The 18,141-nt window shown below is 35.2% G+C and overlaps 1 protein-coding gene across 1 annotated transcript; it reads right to left on the bottom strand.

The window, feature by feature from the left end:
* Positions 1 to 4,845: 4,845 nt before the first annotated feature.
* LOC134582567 (tumor necrosis factor alpha-induced protein 2-like) lies at positions 4,846 to 17,352 on the bottom strand. The gene is made up of 12 exons (XM_063439245.1): positions 17,163 to 17,352; positions 14,599 to 14,643; positions 13,177 to 13,801; positions 12,380 to 12,494; positions 12,154 to 12,276; positions 11,968 to 12,068; positions 11,057 to 11,152; positions 9,822 to 9,948; positions 9,213 to 9,335; positions 8,941 to 9,096; positions 7,744 to 7,865; positions 4,846 to 6,311 (listed from the first exon to the last, which is right to left on the bottom strand). The coding sequence occupies exons 1-12, from the start codon at positions 17,350 to 17,352 to the stop codon at positions 6,170 to 6,172; spliced, it is 1,965 nt and encodes a 654-aa protein (XP_063295315.1). The 3' UTR covers positions 4,846 to 6,169.
* Between the last annotated feature and the right edge of the window lie 789 nt (positions 17,353 to 18,141).

Genomic DNA, 18,141 nt, shown 5'->3' on the forward strand with positions numbered 1-18,141 from the left:
TGCATGCATGTAACCTCTATTGTTTAGAAAAAAAAAACAAATAAACATTAGCTCACAAGTATTTTCAAACTCGTATTCTAATGCTAAAAGTGAGAAAAGAAATACAACAAAAATATATCTTGCTTCAGAGCAAAGTTTGGATTGTAGGGAGGAAAGAGGCTAAAAGATACTGCAATCTTTGTTGAGACAGTGTGTATTCATAAAACACGACGATGAGGCCTACAGGACACACAAAAATAAACATAAAAATAAATGTGCTAAAATAAATAGCAAAAGTAAACCAATTCCCCCAAAAAGGCTCAGACAGCTATACCATAGAACACGTGAACTAGCGGCTTAGGGGAAACATAGTTCGCTGGCTTATTTCCACAAATGGAATTTAGGGGGATATTAACGAAATGTCAGCTGACACTCTCAGCCAATTGCAGCCGTTCATTACTGCCCAGACAAATGTTTTCTCATTAGCCCAAGGGGCACAGATGAGATGGTCTACTGGGGACTCTTGTTTAGCATTAAAACAGGCAGCAGGGGACTCCAGACACCATAACCACTACGAAAACATGAAGCAGTATCAGTACTTACAATGACCCTTTAATGTGTTGGTTACCAAGAAGTTCCCTCAAATTTGTTCATTTCATTGTTAAACGTTTTCAGACTATATGTGTTGACACATAGGAATGTCTTATTTCCTGATGGGGAAGTAAGCTAATTGGTGATGGCAGATGGGATTTCCCAAACTTCCAGAGGTTATATAATTTTTAGCACAATATCCAGACTTCATTAGTCTGTAGTTGTCCTTTGTTTGCCAGAAGGCTCTGTCTGCTTTGTATTCATTTTAGAAACTTCTGTTACGCGAATCTCTTTGTCTCGTTTCCCATTGACAAGCCTCATAATAAATTCTCTGTAGGATTGTGGGAAGTTCAAACTCTCTTAGTGAAACATATTATCCCCTTTTCCTCCCAGGAGACAAACATGTATTGTGCGAGTCAAATGTTTATGACAGTGATTACCTTTTGTGACTCATGTAGAAGTTATAGTTTTAAGACCTCTGAAGGAATTAGCGAAAACGTTCCAATTACGAAATTCTAGTTTAAAGTAGTACTGAGTGCATCACAAAACATTTGTTTTCCTTTATAAATTATATATTATTTTAGAACCAGACAAAATAGGAAGAAATTTGGAACTGTTATGGTGTATATGCTATGTTTGTTTAAATTCAAATTAAACTAAACTAATAGGAGTGTAATCAATCTTTAATGTTCTGTCAAGGCTTGCTTTTACTTTAAGTAATAATTAATCCATTCTAACTGCAGGGCTACTATAGTAACACATTCACAATGTCCGAGAATCATTGGACATTGCTGCAATGGCATTAACTTCATAAGAGAGCAAATGTATTTAGTGTTCTGTGTTAAATGGCGCGTGTCTTTAACCCCTTAAGGACACATGACATGTGTGACATGTCGTGATTCCCTTTTATTCCAGAAGCTTGGTCCTTAAGGGGTTAAAGCATTAGGCATTGCACTGTAGTTACCGTAATCCCATGTACATTCGTGACACTAGAGATACTGTAGACTGTAACTCCCATCACTCTTGGCCTGGCAAAATCCCCACTTACCTCCCGGCATTTCGAATGGACAAAGAGGGACACTTTAATTTAAGGAATGTGGTCAGGAGCCGTTCTGAGATATCTTACAACTTAGAACATTTTATCCAACTAAAATGTAATTTAGAACGAGAACTATGTGTCTTATTCAAATAGACTAATCTCTGAACACATTTATTGTAGTTTAACCCCTTAAGGACCAAACTTCTGGAATAAAAGGGAATCATGACATGTCACATATGTCATGTGTCCTTAAGGGGTTAAAAACACGTTACTGGGAGTACTATTGCTGTGGAGCTCTGTTATACACTCAGACACATTACTGGGAGTATTATTGCTGTGGGGCTCTGTTATACACTCACACACATTACTGGGAGTATTATTACTGTGGAGCTCTGTTATACACTCACACACATTACTGGGAGTATTATTGCTGTGGAGCTCTGTTATACACTCAGACACATTACTGGGAGTATTATTGCTGTGGAGCTCTGTTATACACTCAGACACATTACTGGGAGTATTATTGCTGTGGAGCTCTGTTATACACTCAGACACATTACTGGGAGTATTAATGCTGTGAAGCTCTGTTATACACTCAGACACATTACTGGGAGTATTATTGCTGTGGAGCTCTGTTATACACTCAGACACATTACTGGGAGTATTATTACTGTGGAGCTCTGTTATACACTCAGACACATTACTGGGAGTATTATTGCTGTGGAGCTCTGTTATACACTCAGACACATTACTGGGAGTATTAATGCTGTGGAGCTCTGTTATACACTCAGACACATTACTGGGAGTATTAATGCTGTGGAGCTCTGTTATACACTCAGACACATTACTGGGAGTATTAATGCTGTGGAGCTCTGTTATACACTCAGACACATTACTGGGAGTATTAATGCTGTGGAGCTCTGTTGCACACTCACATCAACAATATGGAGCTCCGAGAAAAGAAGGACAGAGGGATTAGGTACCAAAACAGGGACTGGGGATTGCGACTAAATATGGATACTTGGTTGTTTTAAATCCATAGTGTTCTGAGTGCAGATACCCTTAGCCAGTGTAAACTATTCCCTAAGTGCCACCTCCGTTAGTAACTGCCACACTGTAAAAAATATTGCATTACAGAGTGTTGACTTTTTGACAATTATAAGGACGAACTCCAAACCAAAGGAGTTAGCTCTGTTTAAATACTATTTAAATTATTGTGTTATTATCTGCCTAACTGCACTTCTGGAGTTTATATATCTTTGTACGTAGAGGATGAAAACACAAATTGTAAACGTGGTGAGATTACAGCACTCTTGGCATTTTATCAATACATTACTTTTTGAATTAAATGTTATTCCTCTGAGTACCCAAGCATTTTTACTGAGAAAACAGTTGAGATTTTTCTAAAACTGCTTAATCACTTTGGGACCTGATTCATTTCCATGAAGTCATGATTTCCATTAAGTCGTGGATGGTCTTACCCAACAATATATATTTTTTGTAAGGTTTCTGTTTCTATTGAACTTTAACTCCCTATTACCCTCTGAATTAATGCTTGTTTCTATCATAAGCAGTCCTATTTTTTCATTTATTTTCGGATACATGCCAATTTTTCAGTTATATAATAAAAATAACTGTTGCATCTATTAAAAAAAGTGGGATTTTAAAAATTGAGTTACACTTTAATAATGTGTTGCGGTTGGCCCACAATCTATACATTTTTCCCAATGCATTTTTCCCTAATTTAAGATTGTTTTGCTTACTGTCAGTCATACTATGATATACCGATAGCCTATCCGTAATAGTGTTATTCAACAAACTGTTGCCTATGAAAATTCAATATTGCTAAAATACCCTACTGGAAAAAAATAATCTTCAATCCAAATATTTTGCAAGTTTGGCTATTTTGGTCGAATTCACTTTCCATTCCCCACAACTCACTTTGTGAAAAATTCATACAATTCCAAATTCCCAAATGTCATGGTAACTTAAAGGACCACTCTAGGCACCCAGACCACTTCAGCTTAATGAAGTGGTCTGGGTGCCAGGTCCAGCTAGGGTTAACCATTTTTTCTATAAACATAGCAGTTTCAGAGAAACTGCTATGTTTATAATAGGGTTAATCCAGCCTCTAGTGGCTGTCTCACTGACAGCCACTAGAGGCGCTTGCGTGCTTCTCACTGTGAAAATCACAGTGAGAAGACGCCAGCGTCCATAGGAAAGCAATGCAAATGCTTTCCTATGAGACTGGCTGAATACACGTGCGGCTCTTGCCGCACATGCGCATTCAGCCGAGGAGGAGGAGAGGAGGTGGAGAGATCCCCGCCCGGCGCTGGAGAAAGAGGTAAGTTTAACCCCTTTCACCCCCAAGAGCCCGGCGGGAGGGGGACCCTGAGGGTGGGGTCACCCTCAGGGCAATATAGTGCCAGGAAAACGAGTATGTTTTCCTGGCACTATAGTGGTCCTTTAAACTCTCACTCAAAGTCAGGAAATTCTGAGCAACCTTCTCTAACGACATTTGATATCACATCAGATACACACAAAATTGATCACTCAAACATAGGGCCAGATTTAATATTGTTGGACCCATTTTTAAATGATTTCATATTTTTGGATAATTATCCAAAAATATTAAATCGAGGCCATAATTACTAGTCAGCTACCAGTTGCGTCCTCCTGGATACTTGCAAGCAACACAAGCAGTGGACTGGACAGACACAACAACAAAAACGTTAGTCTTTAGAGAAGACATACACAAACACACGACACACTACACATTCATGGCACAAATCACACACATATATTTTATGCATTTAAAACACTACGAGATTAACTTCCAATCACACACTACATGCATAAATCCCATCACAGACACATCATCTAACACATGGGCATAAACATGGCCCCCAAAACACTTGCATTATACACACGAGTTAAACAAGAAACCCACAATACACCTAGACACCCACAACACATATCGTACACCTTTACATCATACTCTTTACCTACATATCTTAAAGAGGTTTATGTACGGGAGAGTGTGATAAGGTGTATCTTTTTATATGTTGGGGATACATATGGCTGGACGTACAGAAGCAAAAAATATAAATACATTATCACATAATGCTAAATTATCCTTACTAGTCATGTGCACTGGTTAAATATGGCCTTAGCTGCACTGTTTATTCTTCAATACGCGACAAAATTGGCATGTTTAGTTCTAAACCAAAAAAAAAAATACGTAAACAAGATAATACAAACAATTGAAAACTTTATGTGAAAAAATAAAAATACAGTTTTGGGACACATGTCCCATATTATACAGGCTAAATATAACTTAGCTATAACATCTGAAAAAAATACAACAAGCAATACAAAAAATATTTCAATACAATATTATAAACACTATCAACAGAAACTCTTACTTGTAAGTACTGATGTTTGAAGGCAGTCTAGCTTCAGAAACATACATTTAACTATTCCTATGATTGCTTTTCGTCTTCCAAACTTCGTGTAAACAAGTGTATTGTAAACAAATTGTTCAGCGCTGTTTTTGCTTCCGAAAGAAGTCATGACGAACATGTTGTGAAAACATAATGGCTATAACCGTGTCCAAAAATTAGCCACACATTCCGTTGAGCCAGGGATGAGATCACATTGTTTCGGAGGTAAAATATGTTCTTAAAGTAAAAAAGATACAAAATATACAAATCCCTACAAAAAGTGATTATAGGATTATAGATTAATTTGTTTAAAAGTGAGCTTATAAAAATGAACTATCTAGAATTCGATTGAAATGTGAGCACCATTTCTCGCAGAGTCACGGTCATATTTAAGACCTTTTCTGTTTAATAAACACAAGATGGATGGGAGAAATATAAGTGGTGACCAATGTTATGCTCCCTGCTGTTATCAGACGAAATGTCCAATACTTCTGTTGGCTAGCAGAGATTCATGAGGAATGCAGGTCAACAACCAGCAGGAAAGCCACCTCTGTTCTAGGATAAATAGTCTAACCCATCACATTAATTCCTTCCTATATGTAACTAACACAATGAATTTCTGAATTGTTGTAGATCCTGTTCAATATACTGTTCTATGAATAATGTACTCTAGATCTTAACTCAAATCCAATGTGTGTAATACTTATTGTCCGTCTTTTTCAATGTTCAACGCTTCTCTTTGGCAGAACAACACACAACAACTTCACATATACTGGGGAAATCCAAACTCATATGTGCAGTTTATGTCCTTTTCCAAGATGGTACAATAAAAGGTCCAACAGATGATGCTGAGAACTATCAAACATTTTCTAGACCTATATGTCTGTAGTAATAAAAATGGAACTATACACAGTACCAAAAATTTAACCAAATTCCATTATATCCATCTTACAGCGACATTAACTGGGAGTTCCGAGTATCAACCCATATGGACAGGTGACATTGACCATCCGGCCAGTCAATCCTGACCTTGGTATCTTCCTGCTACATTGTCTAATGTAATATAGACAGTTACAGGAATAGTGACATGCTTAAGCACCAGTTCTCATAAAACATATTAAGACGGTTTAATTAATGAAAAGAATGGTTGGGTTGTGCTAGTGTTCTTTTCTTGGCTGTCAATGATGCCGACGATTGATCGGACTTCACTCTTGCTGAGATTCCCTTTGATGTATAAAATAGCTTCAACTTGTTTTCGCCTGTGAAAAATAAGGAACACTGACCTCAATATGCTGTGAACATTTTGTACAATAAAAAACAAAAAATGTGTCAAACTCACAGATTCTAAACATAATACTGATAATAAGCGATAACATATCCACTATGTGGTGTAAACGCTAGACCACGTTACTCAGCACATGTGGATTAAATTCACTGTAAATATGGGAGACACTGGCCGCTATCTTGTGTGATTAGTGATATTCAACAATTATGAAAGTTGAACTTTTAAACCAATTTCTGTTTCCATTCACTGGTTTTAGGGACACTATAGTCACCAAAACAACTCTAGGTTAATGAAGCAGTTTTGGTGTATAGATCATGCCCCTGCAGTCTCACTGCTCAATTCTCTGCCATTAACCCCTTAAGGACACATGACATGTGTGACATGTCATGATTCCCTTTTATTCCAGAAGTTTGGTCCTTAAGGGGTTAAATCATTCTGTTTATGTAGCCCTAGTTACACCTCCAGGCATGTGACTTACGCAACCTTCCTAAACACTTCCTGTAAAGAAAGAACTAATGCTTAAACTTGGACATTCTGTTTCATTTAGAATGTCTTATTTCCTGCTTTGTTAATAACTTTCTAGACCCCGCAGGAGCCTTCGGTGTGTTATTAAAGTTAATTTTACAGAGAAGGAGATTTAAACTTCTAAAGCAAGCTAACATCTGATTAAAAAACTAAGCCTTTTTTCATGCAGGCTGTGTCAGTCATAGGTTGGACAAACAGAAACAAAGGGATTTAACTCCTAAATGGCAGAGAATTGAGCAGTGAGACTGCAAGAACATAGTCTATACCCAAAACTGCTTCATTAAGCTAAAGTTATCTGTGTGCCTATAGTGTCCCTTTAACTAAGACCCTACAGCTACATTATGGAGTAAACTGCTGTACCCAATGTCATTACAGCAGTATACCTGGTGCTGTAATGGTGCCCCATATTATAAACGCTGTTATTTAGAAGTCACAATAATGGTTACAACTTTTAAGTCAAAATTTTCATGGACTTTTTAAAGTTAAATTGAGCTTATCTGCTGATGGACTAACAAAGTCTTTTTTTAAAAAATGTATTTCTTATTAAAATGTAGGTGTAATTTTGAGGGTTTTTTTTTAATTCAGTGTATAGTTTATTTAGCTCATTTTAGTTTAACCACAGAGAGCACCGCAAGGTAATTTGTGAATATCTGTATTAACCCCTTAAGGACCAAACTTCTGGAATAAAAGGGAATCATGACATGTCACACATGTCATGTGTCTTTAAGGGGTTCATTTCTTGCTTTATCATGGAGTCTAGAGGTCAGTATATAATCCTGCTCGGTATTTCATTCCAATAAGCACACAATCAGAGGAACACAGTTACACTTAAAACAAACATAATTAGAATAGTTTGAAAGAATGTAAACCATTAGTCTTACCCAATATCTGGATATTCTGCAGCAAGTGTAGCTACTTCAAGCTGAATTGCACCGATATCCTGGAGTCGAATTATATCAGCCACTTTGGATATTATATTTTCCAGCCAAAATGCTTGGGATTCCTGTTATAAAAGTAATAAAAACATCTCTTTAACTAACAATCTTGCATTATTTATTATACCTTTTTATGTTTCATGTGTAATTAAACAAATCACCTTCCAGTAAAACATTGGGTATTTTTACAGACTTATACCCCTATATCTACTTGCACCAAGCCACAAAATATGTGCAGAGCACACAAAAAGCATGATATACAATACAATTGAGTGAGACCTCAATATTATCAGACTTTACCTTCAGTTACTCCATCAGAACTTTAGTCCCACCATATCAGTGAGACCAACTACGTTATATTGCCCTACCATATACAATGAATTTTGGCAGAGTTTGCATAATGGGTGGATACACTGAAAAACGATTTTTATACAACATACCATTTGATCCAGAGATGGGAATTTGGAATAAGAGGCCCTGGTACTGGGATTTTGTTGCACCCTTTGCCAAAACAACAAAGAGTTTGTGTTTTCATGCTCTACTAATGGGGTCATTGGTGTTTGAAGTATTATTGGACTAACACCAGGACAAAGGTGTGTTTTCACGTTTCTTGCATCAGTAACGACGCACAACACTATAAAAGGTTTACTCAGTAAATGCACACTTCAACCTATGATTGTCTGACATGCCCTTAGTATTTGCATACATTTCACAGGTGTAAACTGGCATAAAGAAGTGGTTCCCAACCCAGTCCTCATGGACCTCCAAAAGTCCAGCATTTATGTATTTCCCTTTTTTATTCAAATGGAGATACTGACAAAGCCTGGACTGGTGGTGGTCCTTGAAGACTGGGTTGGGGACTACTGAAAACCATGCTTATACATCGGCTTCAGTGCTAAAATGTACTTAAATGTACATGTATTGAGAGTTTACAGTATTAAACTACTAGATGAGGCAGGTGCGATTTTTGGTTAGATACCGACAAGCAGTAGTTGTTTCCATATATCATGGTAACCAGGTGGTCAACAGAGATTAACAGAAGTGTGTATGTTAATCTCTGTGGGAGACAATTTTGGCAGCCGCTAATTACCAGTCACTAAATGTTTAGATTTGTTATATGACATGAAAGATACCAGAACTTACGTAAACAGAAAAGAAGTCCTTGATAAGCATGGCCGTCTCGCGAATTTGCTTGGCTAGAGTTTGAAGCTGTTGTACATTCTTGTGAGTGACTTTTTTCTTCAGGAGTCTCGTGATATATTCTTTGACCAAGTGTAAGTGGACCTTACCGATCGTTTCCTACAACGAAAAATGTTATTTCAATGTAATAAGCCACTACAATGCCTTTAATGGACTACATATGTAACGTGGGAGTTCATTCGCTGGATCTAAATATAGACGGATGTTGCATTTACCTTATAACAATGTTTGGTTAACATTCCAAAATGAGAAATGTGTTTATCTGTTATCTGGATGATATCTTGCATGGTTTGATAACTACACATTCCATTTCCTTGAGAAATCCTCTTGAAAACACCCTAAACAAAAAGACTGTGGTTATTTTTTCTTAAAATAAAAATATACATGCATACATGGCAAAAATGATATTTGCCTTTCGATTTCAAATTGTTCAATGAGCTGTTTAATTGGTTTCATATTTTTTTTGAAACTTTTGAAAATAAAATGTCTAAATATTAAAATATTAAAATATTAAAATTATATCACAGGTAAAAAAATAAATATATTAATATTAAAAAATAAATCAATATTATACAAATTTAGGACTAAAACCAAAACAAGTGCTAAATTAGGACCACATTAGAGGTAGTGATAGTTTTAGATTTAAATTATACAGCAAGTCCCACCAAACTGAAAAGGACCGTTGAAAATTCCAAGTTGGAAATATAAGGCATTAAGCCCTTATAGAGTGGACAAATTTACTATGGTTTGTTTATCAAAAAAGTTCAGATGTTTTATATGTAATGTTGTAGGAAAGTACAAGTAAAATTATATTCTAAAAATACCTTTAGCTCGTCATATAAATCTTGAAGAAGTGTCTCAAATCCAACCTTCTCAAAATCAGTCAGGATTGACTTAATTGCTTCTTTTGATTTCAGATCTAACTTTGCATCACTTTGAGCAACAAATTCTCTAAAATATAAAGACAAAAAAAGTTAGGGAGAAATACTCGTAATTGCAGGGAGTGTCCATGATTTAATATTTTTGGATAAGCTTTTAAAACGATTTAATATTTTGTATACGTTTTTAAAAATGATTTAATATTTTTTAATAAACTTAAAAAAATATATTAAAAAAATATTAAAATATCAAATATATTCCATATATAAAAATTATATCAATACTTAAAAAATATCAAAAATATTTGTCAAAATATTAAATAATGTTAAAAGTTTATCCAAAAATATTAAATCATTTTAAACAATTTTCCCAAAAATATTAAGTCAAGGCCTTTGTTAGAAGAGTAAAGACATACATTGTGCTAAACGAACGCCTTATGCAAAATTTAAAGTATCATTAACAAAAATGTATATTACAGTCTTTTCAGCTACTGGCCTTTTCTTATTACATGTGCTTTTATCGCTATTTGTTCTGTGTCCCCTAAACTCTGTTTTTAGTTTAATGGTAGCATACCATAATCTCATCCCCCGAAGCACTGAACACAAATATAATCTGCTACTCTAAACTCTATATCTTGTAAAACTAAGAAGAAAAAAAAAAACAACAACACTGAGTACTGTATGCTCAACATGTATTTTGCAATAGTGCATTGTTTATTGTGTCTAGATTCTAGGACAGGCATAGGCAACCTTTGGCACTCTATATGTTTTGGACTACACCTCCCATGATGCGTTGCCAGCATTATGGGAGTAAGAGCCTTATGGGGGATGTAGTCCACAACATCTGGGGTACCGAAGGTTGCCTATCCCTGTTCTAGGACATTGTTAACGATTGACAGCCTTTAGAGAACTGATACAAGTGCTTCCTAAATAAATGTCAATCAACTCTTGGCTATACTGAGGGACAGTGGCGTGCTAATTGGGGGTGATGTGGACGGGGGACTCAACCTTTCAGTATACACCTGCCTACTGACACATGCATAGTACCAAGATAGGTTTCCTTTAGTTTTCCTTTAACGCAAGTTACCCAACACAGTGCAATAGAAATGATGAAATATAATAATGTCATAATTGGACTCATCATTTGATATATCAGACATCAGACCGTTTAAAATCCGTACCTGAAACTCTGGCAGCAATTTATATTAGCCATAACTATAGGTTTGAAATATTCATCATTTTTATTTTTTCTATATTCTTCAAAGGCTTTCTTGTAACTGTAAATGAAAAAGAATGAAAATAAGTATAAAAATAATATACAGTTTAAATGAAATAATGACCACCTGCTCTTTTACAAAATTTTTATATATAAATTATTTTACACTATACGATGTACATGCATTTAGCTTTTCATTATTATTATTATTATTATTATTTTAAATTTTCGTAAATATATACTTTTAACAAATGTAAATATTAAATGCATTTTTATGTTTTTCCCATTTTTGCTCTTCCATGCTGAACCTGCTAGTCATTAAATGGAACGTAAATGAAAATCGAGGGCAATAAAAAATAAAGTAGCTCAGATTTGCAGATCAGAAATTAATATTAAATAAAACATGTTTTTACCACCTTAACTTTAGAAGGATGAATAGCTGAATTAACACTGATGGATATGGAACAGTGACTCTACAATTTGAGACTGCATTGAAGCATTAACTAATCGGGCAGCTGTTCTGTTGGCATATTTGCAAACTGAGCTATGTCGCTGTTCCATTTCCATTTAAGACACACTAGTGTGCTGCGTTGATTTCCTAATGATTGTTAATATTTCCAGTGTCAGTTGCTGTGGACTACGATTCTCCAGACATTTTGGGTAACCACTTGGGAAGCAAAGTCTACAAGAACAAGAGCCACACAAGGTACCATCCCAGGACTAGATGAAGGGATGTGGTCTACCATGTTATGCCAATACTGAACTATGTATTGCATGAGAAACGTCTCATGGATAAGCAGCACAATGTGTGTCCATTGGATCTGTATTAGAACATTGAAGTATTCTACTTGTAATTATTTCTCCATTTCAAATTACCTTTTCAGAAACTCGACCAGCTCATTTGACAGTAAAGGTATCATATTATTCGACATTTGTTCAGTGATTTCTGCCGCCCTTTGAATTCCTCCATGAAAACTCTGTTAAGTGAAAAACCAAATATCCATATAAATGTGCACACAAAATATAAAAAATACAATAAAATCGAAAGGAAATTTATCTTACCTGAATAACATCTATATGCAACTCTGAATGGTAGCAATCGCCCAACTTCAGGGGTTCTAACCCCTCCTTCCAGCGTTCAACTTCTAAATTTAGGCTTCTGACCATCCATTCTCTTACAGACTCCTTTATAAAATGGAATAAGATAGACACAGAATTATAAAAGAGGAACTTATTGAAACTTTGCTGTAAAGTCCCTTTGACATTTTATTTAAGTAAAGGTCCTTACCACTTCATAAGGGATATAAATGCTCTTCAGTTCTCTGATCTTGCGTAGTGTTAAAAGCCTTTCCAATTTTGTCGCTTGTATGTGATCAGTCAGAACTGGATCTCCCAATATATTGCTGTGATAAATAAATACATGAGCATTAGGTTAACATATCTGGGTCTTCCAAGACATTGACATGATAGAGTGAAAAAATAAACCTGTTTGCAACATGAACAGGTCTCCCAAGATATAATTAACGAAAAGTTAAAGAAGATACACCATACAATTATCCCTACAACACAACTGGGTCTTTAAATATATTGACATGATAGAATAGGAGAAGGGACATAATTATAACATGAATGGGTCCCCATTATATCATTATGATATAAATATGAAATCAACATGTTATTAGGACATCCTATGTCCATGGATTGCTTGTAGCATCTCCTATGTGATAATTTTGCTCACTTGCACCAATTTCTTTATTTCTACAAGCGTTCGAGCTACAGACGGCAATAAGGACATATACAAAGATGGCAAGAAGGTCAATGGTCCGAACAACCCATTACATTTTCATAAGTGTTAATACTCGGCGGGGACATTACAGAAACCCAAGATTAGCGGTACTTAGGTCCATGCCAAGAAACACCCAACAACTACAGCATTCCTTTGACTGTGCTTTGCCAAATGCCTTAAGAAATGTTGATTTCACATAAAATCTGATGGAAGTGTTGTCTTTTCTTTTGGAGAGCAACTTGTTGGCTACTTTTGTTTATAAGCCAGATAAATTGTAAAATACAGTATTCGTGACTTACTTGGGGTAGATATTGAGTACCAGGCTCAGGATAAAATGGCTGTCTTTTCCAGTGAGTTCAAATTCGGTAATATTTTCAATGTGGGTTTTCAAAAATTTGTGATAGCACTTTGCGTAGATATTGCACACATCAAACTCTGCTGTTGGGTAATGCGGTTTGAGATTCTTGACCACATGGGTTAGATCTGTTTTAATGGTCTTTCCTAGAATTGCAAAAGTCCGGGAGAAAGAAGAGCCGGAATCGTTTGGGGAAATTCCAGGTAAATTCCCCATCCGTTCTTCCACTGATTCACTGACCGAGTCGTGCCATTTCTGCATCCATTTTCTTGGTCTTACAGGACTGGATGGCATTGAATTATTTTCCGACACATTTTTATCTTCTTTTTCTTGTTCTGTGATGGCCTGAACAGCTTCTTTCAGCAAACTCTCATCGTTTTCCAAAATAGATTCTTTCACTACTCTGAATACTTTCGTATTTAGTTCATCGTACAGAAATTCCAGTTCTTTATTTTTAATTTCGTGTAGTTCTTCATCTGTATTGCTGTAGATCTTATTTTCTAAGATAATCAGATCTTTGCTGGCTTTCAACAATCTTCTCTCAACAATATGTTTCTGAATAAGTTCAACTGTTAATATTAAAACATTCATCATTAGATGTCACATTATGTAGTATTATATACAAAAAAAGGCTCGTAGCCTTACAAACCTTCAAAAATATGGCCATCCCAAATAAACCCTTCCTCTCCCTCCTCTTCTCAATTTTTTTTTATACTTTCTTTCTCTCTCCCCCCCCCACCCCCAACGTAGAAAACCACCAGAGATGTAATTGATTCTTCTGATTTCATAAATTATAATCACACAATAGATTAGAATCTTCTATTCTGCTCTGGACTATGTTGAATGTTATACATAATACTTAATGAATCGCTTATTTTTGTAATGCTCATTCTTTGCCAAATCTAGGTGTTAAAAAAGTGGTACCTATGTTGAGCATTACAAGTTTTGTGATTTTTTTAAAATTAGAATAGCTACTTTTTCTAATCTAAATTCAACCCCACTTTTCTCTGACACGCACAGGGTATGAGTTATTTTAATTGACAGAAGAATGAAAACGATAACCTAAGGGAAATGTGGTGACTTGAGATATTTGCTAAATTAAAGGGACACCATAGGCACTATAACCACATAATCTCATTGAAAGAAACTTAACATCAACAATTAGTTTTTTGGGGCAAAGTTGGTTTCCATGGTTATTGCTCCATTTTTCTGCAGACCTAATCTGTATATTATTATTTGTTTCTGAGAAGAGAAACAATATTTTGAAATTTGGAAAATCATGATAAACCATTTTTTCTTTTAAAAACATATATTTTAGCCTCAGATAGCTCTTGCTATATGAGCTTTGCATTACAGAATGTCTTACCTGTAACCTCTTCAGGTTTGGATTCAGAATCTGCAGCGTTATCATCTGTTTGGGGAGAAATGCGTTTTACAATGTAAATAGTTCACCTTTCTATTACCGTGCTGTAAATGCCCTTACAATGGATGCCAAACATTACACAGAGACGTATTAATAGATCTTAACATTCACATACCTTACTAACAATGGCCTTGGCTTAATTATCTTCAATATGCTTTTCAAATTATCACAATCTGTTAGAAAAAACGTTAAAAACTTTTTTAAGGAAGTCACCGTCAAAGTCTATAGGAATTTCGGTCGCTAAATAAAAAAGGTTTTTCTAAAAGATTGGGATGAATTTAAAAGCATATCTAAAAATGTTAAATCAAGTCCAATGTTTTAGCTGAAACAAGAATTAAATTCTCATATACATCAACACAATGAATCACTCACATATAATGTAATATTATTAATATTGTTGTCATAGATACAATTGAGTGAATGAGGACGTTATAATCTGCCAACTAATTATTAGTTTTTGTTTCAGCATGCTGAATCCAAGTTTATGGTTCAAAAGATCGTATCGGTTCGACATGATGTATTTCTTTTTATATTCTGTAATTAATAACTGTAATTATGTCTTATTAAAAAATAATGTCTCCGTCAGTCTTTGCACAATTTTTATGCTTTCGTTTTACTCAAACCATAACAACAACAAGCACTCAATGTCCATATTGCTAATTAAAGGTTTCACTTCTAACTTACAAAATAAACTTTGACAAAGTTTGAAGGGTGTTCGTTAGCTGAACGTGTCGGTGGAGAGCTGAGTCAACGAACTCTATCCCAGTAATTAGGAATTGATATTATTAATGCAAAAGTGAAACTTCCACCCTAGTGATACGGACAGAGGCTGGGCTGTGTTTATCCGAGGGACCTTCATTTGTGGCAAACCATTTAAAAATTCTGGCATCGTAACCATAATAGTATGATGTAGTGGTTATGGTGCGCAGAGTGCTCCTTTAAAATATCAGACTGTAAATGAATGTCTCATTGCTGCTTTTGATTATACATTGAAATGTATTTGCCTTTTATTCCTCATATCTACCTACATGTGCGCATTAGCAAGCATTTCTTTGCTCTCCCATTCAACAGCTTCAAATGTTGTTAAGTGTGCAAGAATTTATTGAATGCAATTGCTCTCTGTAGCACTGCAATATTGCTGTTCGTGGCCTTCTTCCATCACTGAACCTTTTCACATCTGTCAGTTTTTTTTTTTTACTATTCCAGTAATTGTCCCTGATTCTCCAAATTGTCTGCTTTCAATCTTGGACATTTTTTTCCAAACGGAAAAATTCCCCACTTACTGACTAATCTTGTTGGCTCCAAAGCCCTAAAGTCTTCTTCACATATTTTATAATTCTGGATGTGACATTAGTTTCATTTTTTATCTTTTGGCGTATGTTAAAATATTGTGAAATGTACTGGCACATTGTTGCCGCCATATAAATCTGGAGTCAGACCACACACATGGCTAGAAAGCTTGCGGTATGCACAGACACCAAGTGCTGGCTAGAGAATAGGTAACATCCCATTTTATTTATCTTACAATATATCACACTGGATTTCTCCCAAATGGGCAGCCAGCTGCCTTTGGAACTAAGTCATCGTCATCGACTTACTATTTATTTCTTAACAAACTTAAGGGCTAGTTTATTATACTTATATATTGTATACTTAATGGAGTACTAATACGTTATTATACCCTTTATGTTTTGACTATGGTAAAAAAAGAAAACTCCTGTTATGGTATATTCAGTATGGTCATATTTGAATGTATATATGTTTTATCAATTAGGGATATGCATGGGCAAAACATTTGGTTCGGTTTGGCACTTCCGAAATTCGTGATTTCGGCACTTTGGTTCGGTTCGGCACTTCCGGAAGCATCTGAATGTCTGAATTGCCTAAATCCGTCCGAATTTAAATTTGGACCAAAACAAATTGCACATGTCTATTATCTATGTTTTATTGTGGCGTATTCAGTATGGTTATATTTGTATGTATATATGTATTCTCATTATTATGTTGTGGTGTATTTTATTTTACCTGGGTCTTTGTCAGCATGCTTCTCTGACAATGAAAGGATTTGAATAATTTTGGGAAGAATGCTAAGTATGAGGTCCTGCTCTAAATGCCTTTTACAGAAAACACGCAAACAAAAACACAGAGTTATATCGTAGGTCAACAGCTGTGTTGCAATTTTAAACCAAACAGTTGGGTTGGGAAAAAAATCCAACTGAGCCAGGTTTTTGAATCTTTTTAGATCTCTGCTAGATTGTCCTAACGTTTACAACAACTTGCAGTTTACGTAAATATTCTAAAACTCGAGCAATCAACTTAAACATTCTAACGTTTTTCAAAGAAATGAATCACACAGAAAGATGCCCTGAAATATTTCTAGTACAGTTTTTAGTGTAAAAAACGAGACAAATATTTGACATAATTGTACCAAAGCAGATCTGACTTTCATAAACCCAATCTAGCTAATTCATTATGCTTAGAATGCAGTATATGTACATTTCACCTACCTTTAAAGTCTTCATTTTTGACATTAATATTAGTAGATTTGTCATCTGTTTTTTTGTAGAAGTACTTCCCGATGTATTTTAAAGGTCCCTTACAAAATACGCCTTTCTTTTTGGCCGTTTGGACTCCGTCTTTGTTTTGATCAGAAAAATTCCCTTCAGCTTTCAACATTGTCCTTAGTATTTTCTTCATAAATGCTATATATTCTAGTATAAAAAAAAAAAAAAAAAATATTTAAAAAAAAAAAAAGTGACATTTAGTGCTACGCATTGCGTTACGCAGAAAAAAAGGCAGTAACTGAATGGATGACTGGGGATCATGGGTAATGTAGTTTACAGATATGTGCAGTACCAAGTTTAGCAATCACTGCTCGATAGCAAGCAAGAAGAGTGACCAACGATTAATTATATGTTCTTCACACTTAGGCTGATAACAAGTCAAGTGTCTCCAGTAAAAGTAGCTATGTTAATAATATAGTAATGATGGGCCATGCCTAAAAATTATTTATTAACAGAAAAAGGATAGGGGGCACTCCCGAGACCTGAATTTTGTATGAAAGGTGCTGCCGCTGTGACCAAAACTTCATGAATGAGAGAATAAATAGTTGCGGCGCACTCAGACTACAAAAAAATATAAGAAACTAAGAAGGCTACTAAAATGCCTAACTAAGTATAAATATGGGGATTTGGTTCCACCATATGGCCATATGTTGTTAAGCCCACCACAACTTTAAAAGTACCCCATTATTGGTGGGTCCTACACTAAAATGTGGGGGGCAAATAAATAGTAATAGTGTTAAAAATAAAAGTGTAAAATTAAATACTAGTAAGAGCATAGTGAGTATACAAACATAAGTGATGAAAGCAATTAAAAACAGTGTTAAAACTAAATAGTTAATGTGTTGGTGCTAAAAATGAGTATACTCACTAATGCAGATGACTGTGCTAGCTGGAAAAAATAATAAAAGTGACTTGACTATTG

This window comes from Pelobates fuscus, chromosome 13, assembly GCF_036172605.1.
Source record: "Pelobates fuscus isolate aPelFus1 chromosome 13, aPelFus1.pri, whole genome shotgun sequence".
NCBI classification, from domain to species: Eukaryota; Metazoa; Chordata; class Amphibia; order Anura; family Pelobatidae; genus Pelobates; species Pelobates fuscus.

Excerpts from the sequence above, each read along its gene's own strand:
- LOC134582567 (XM_063439245.1), bottom strand. The coding sequence starts at position 17,352 with ATGAAGAAAATACTAAGGACAATGTTGAAAGCTGAAGGGAATTTTTCT. Across the intron at positions 13,802-14,598 it reads CAAACCTGAAGAGGTTACAG|TTGAACTTATTCAGAAACAT; the intron begins GTAAGACATTCT and ends TAATATTAACAG. Across the intron at positions 11,153-11,967 it reads CTGGTCGAGTTTCTGAAAAG|TTACAAGAAAGCCTTTGAAG; the intron begins GTAATTTGAAAT and ends TTTCATTTACAG.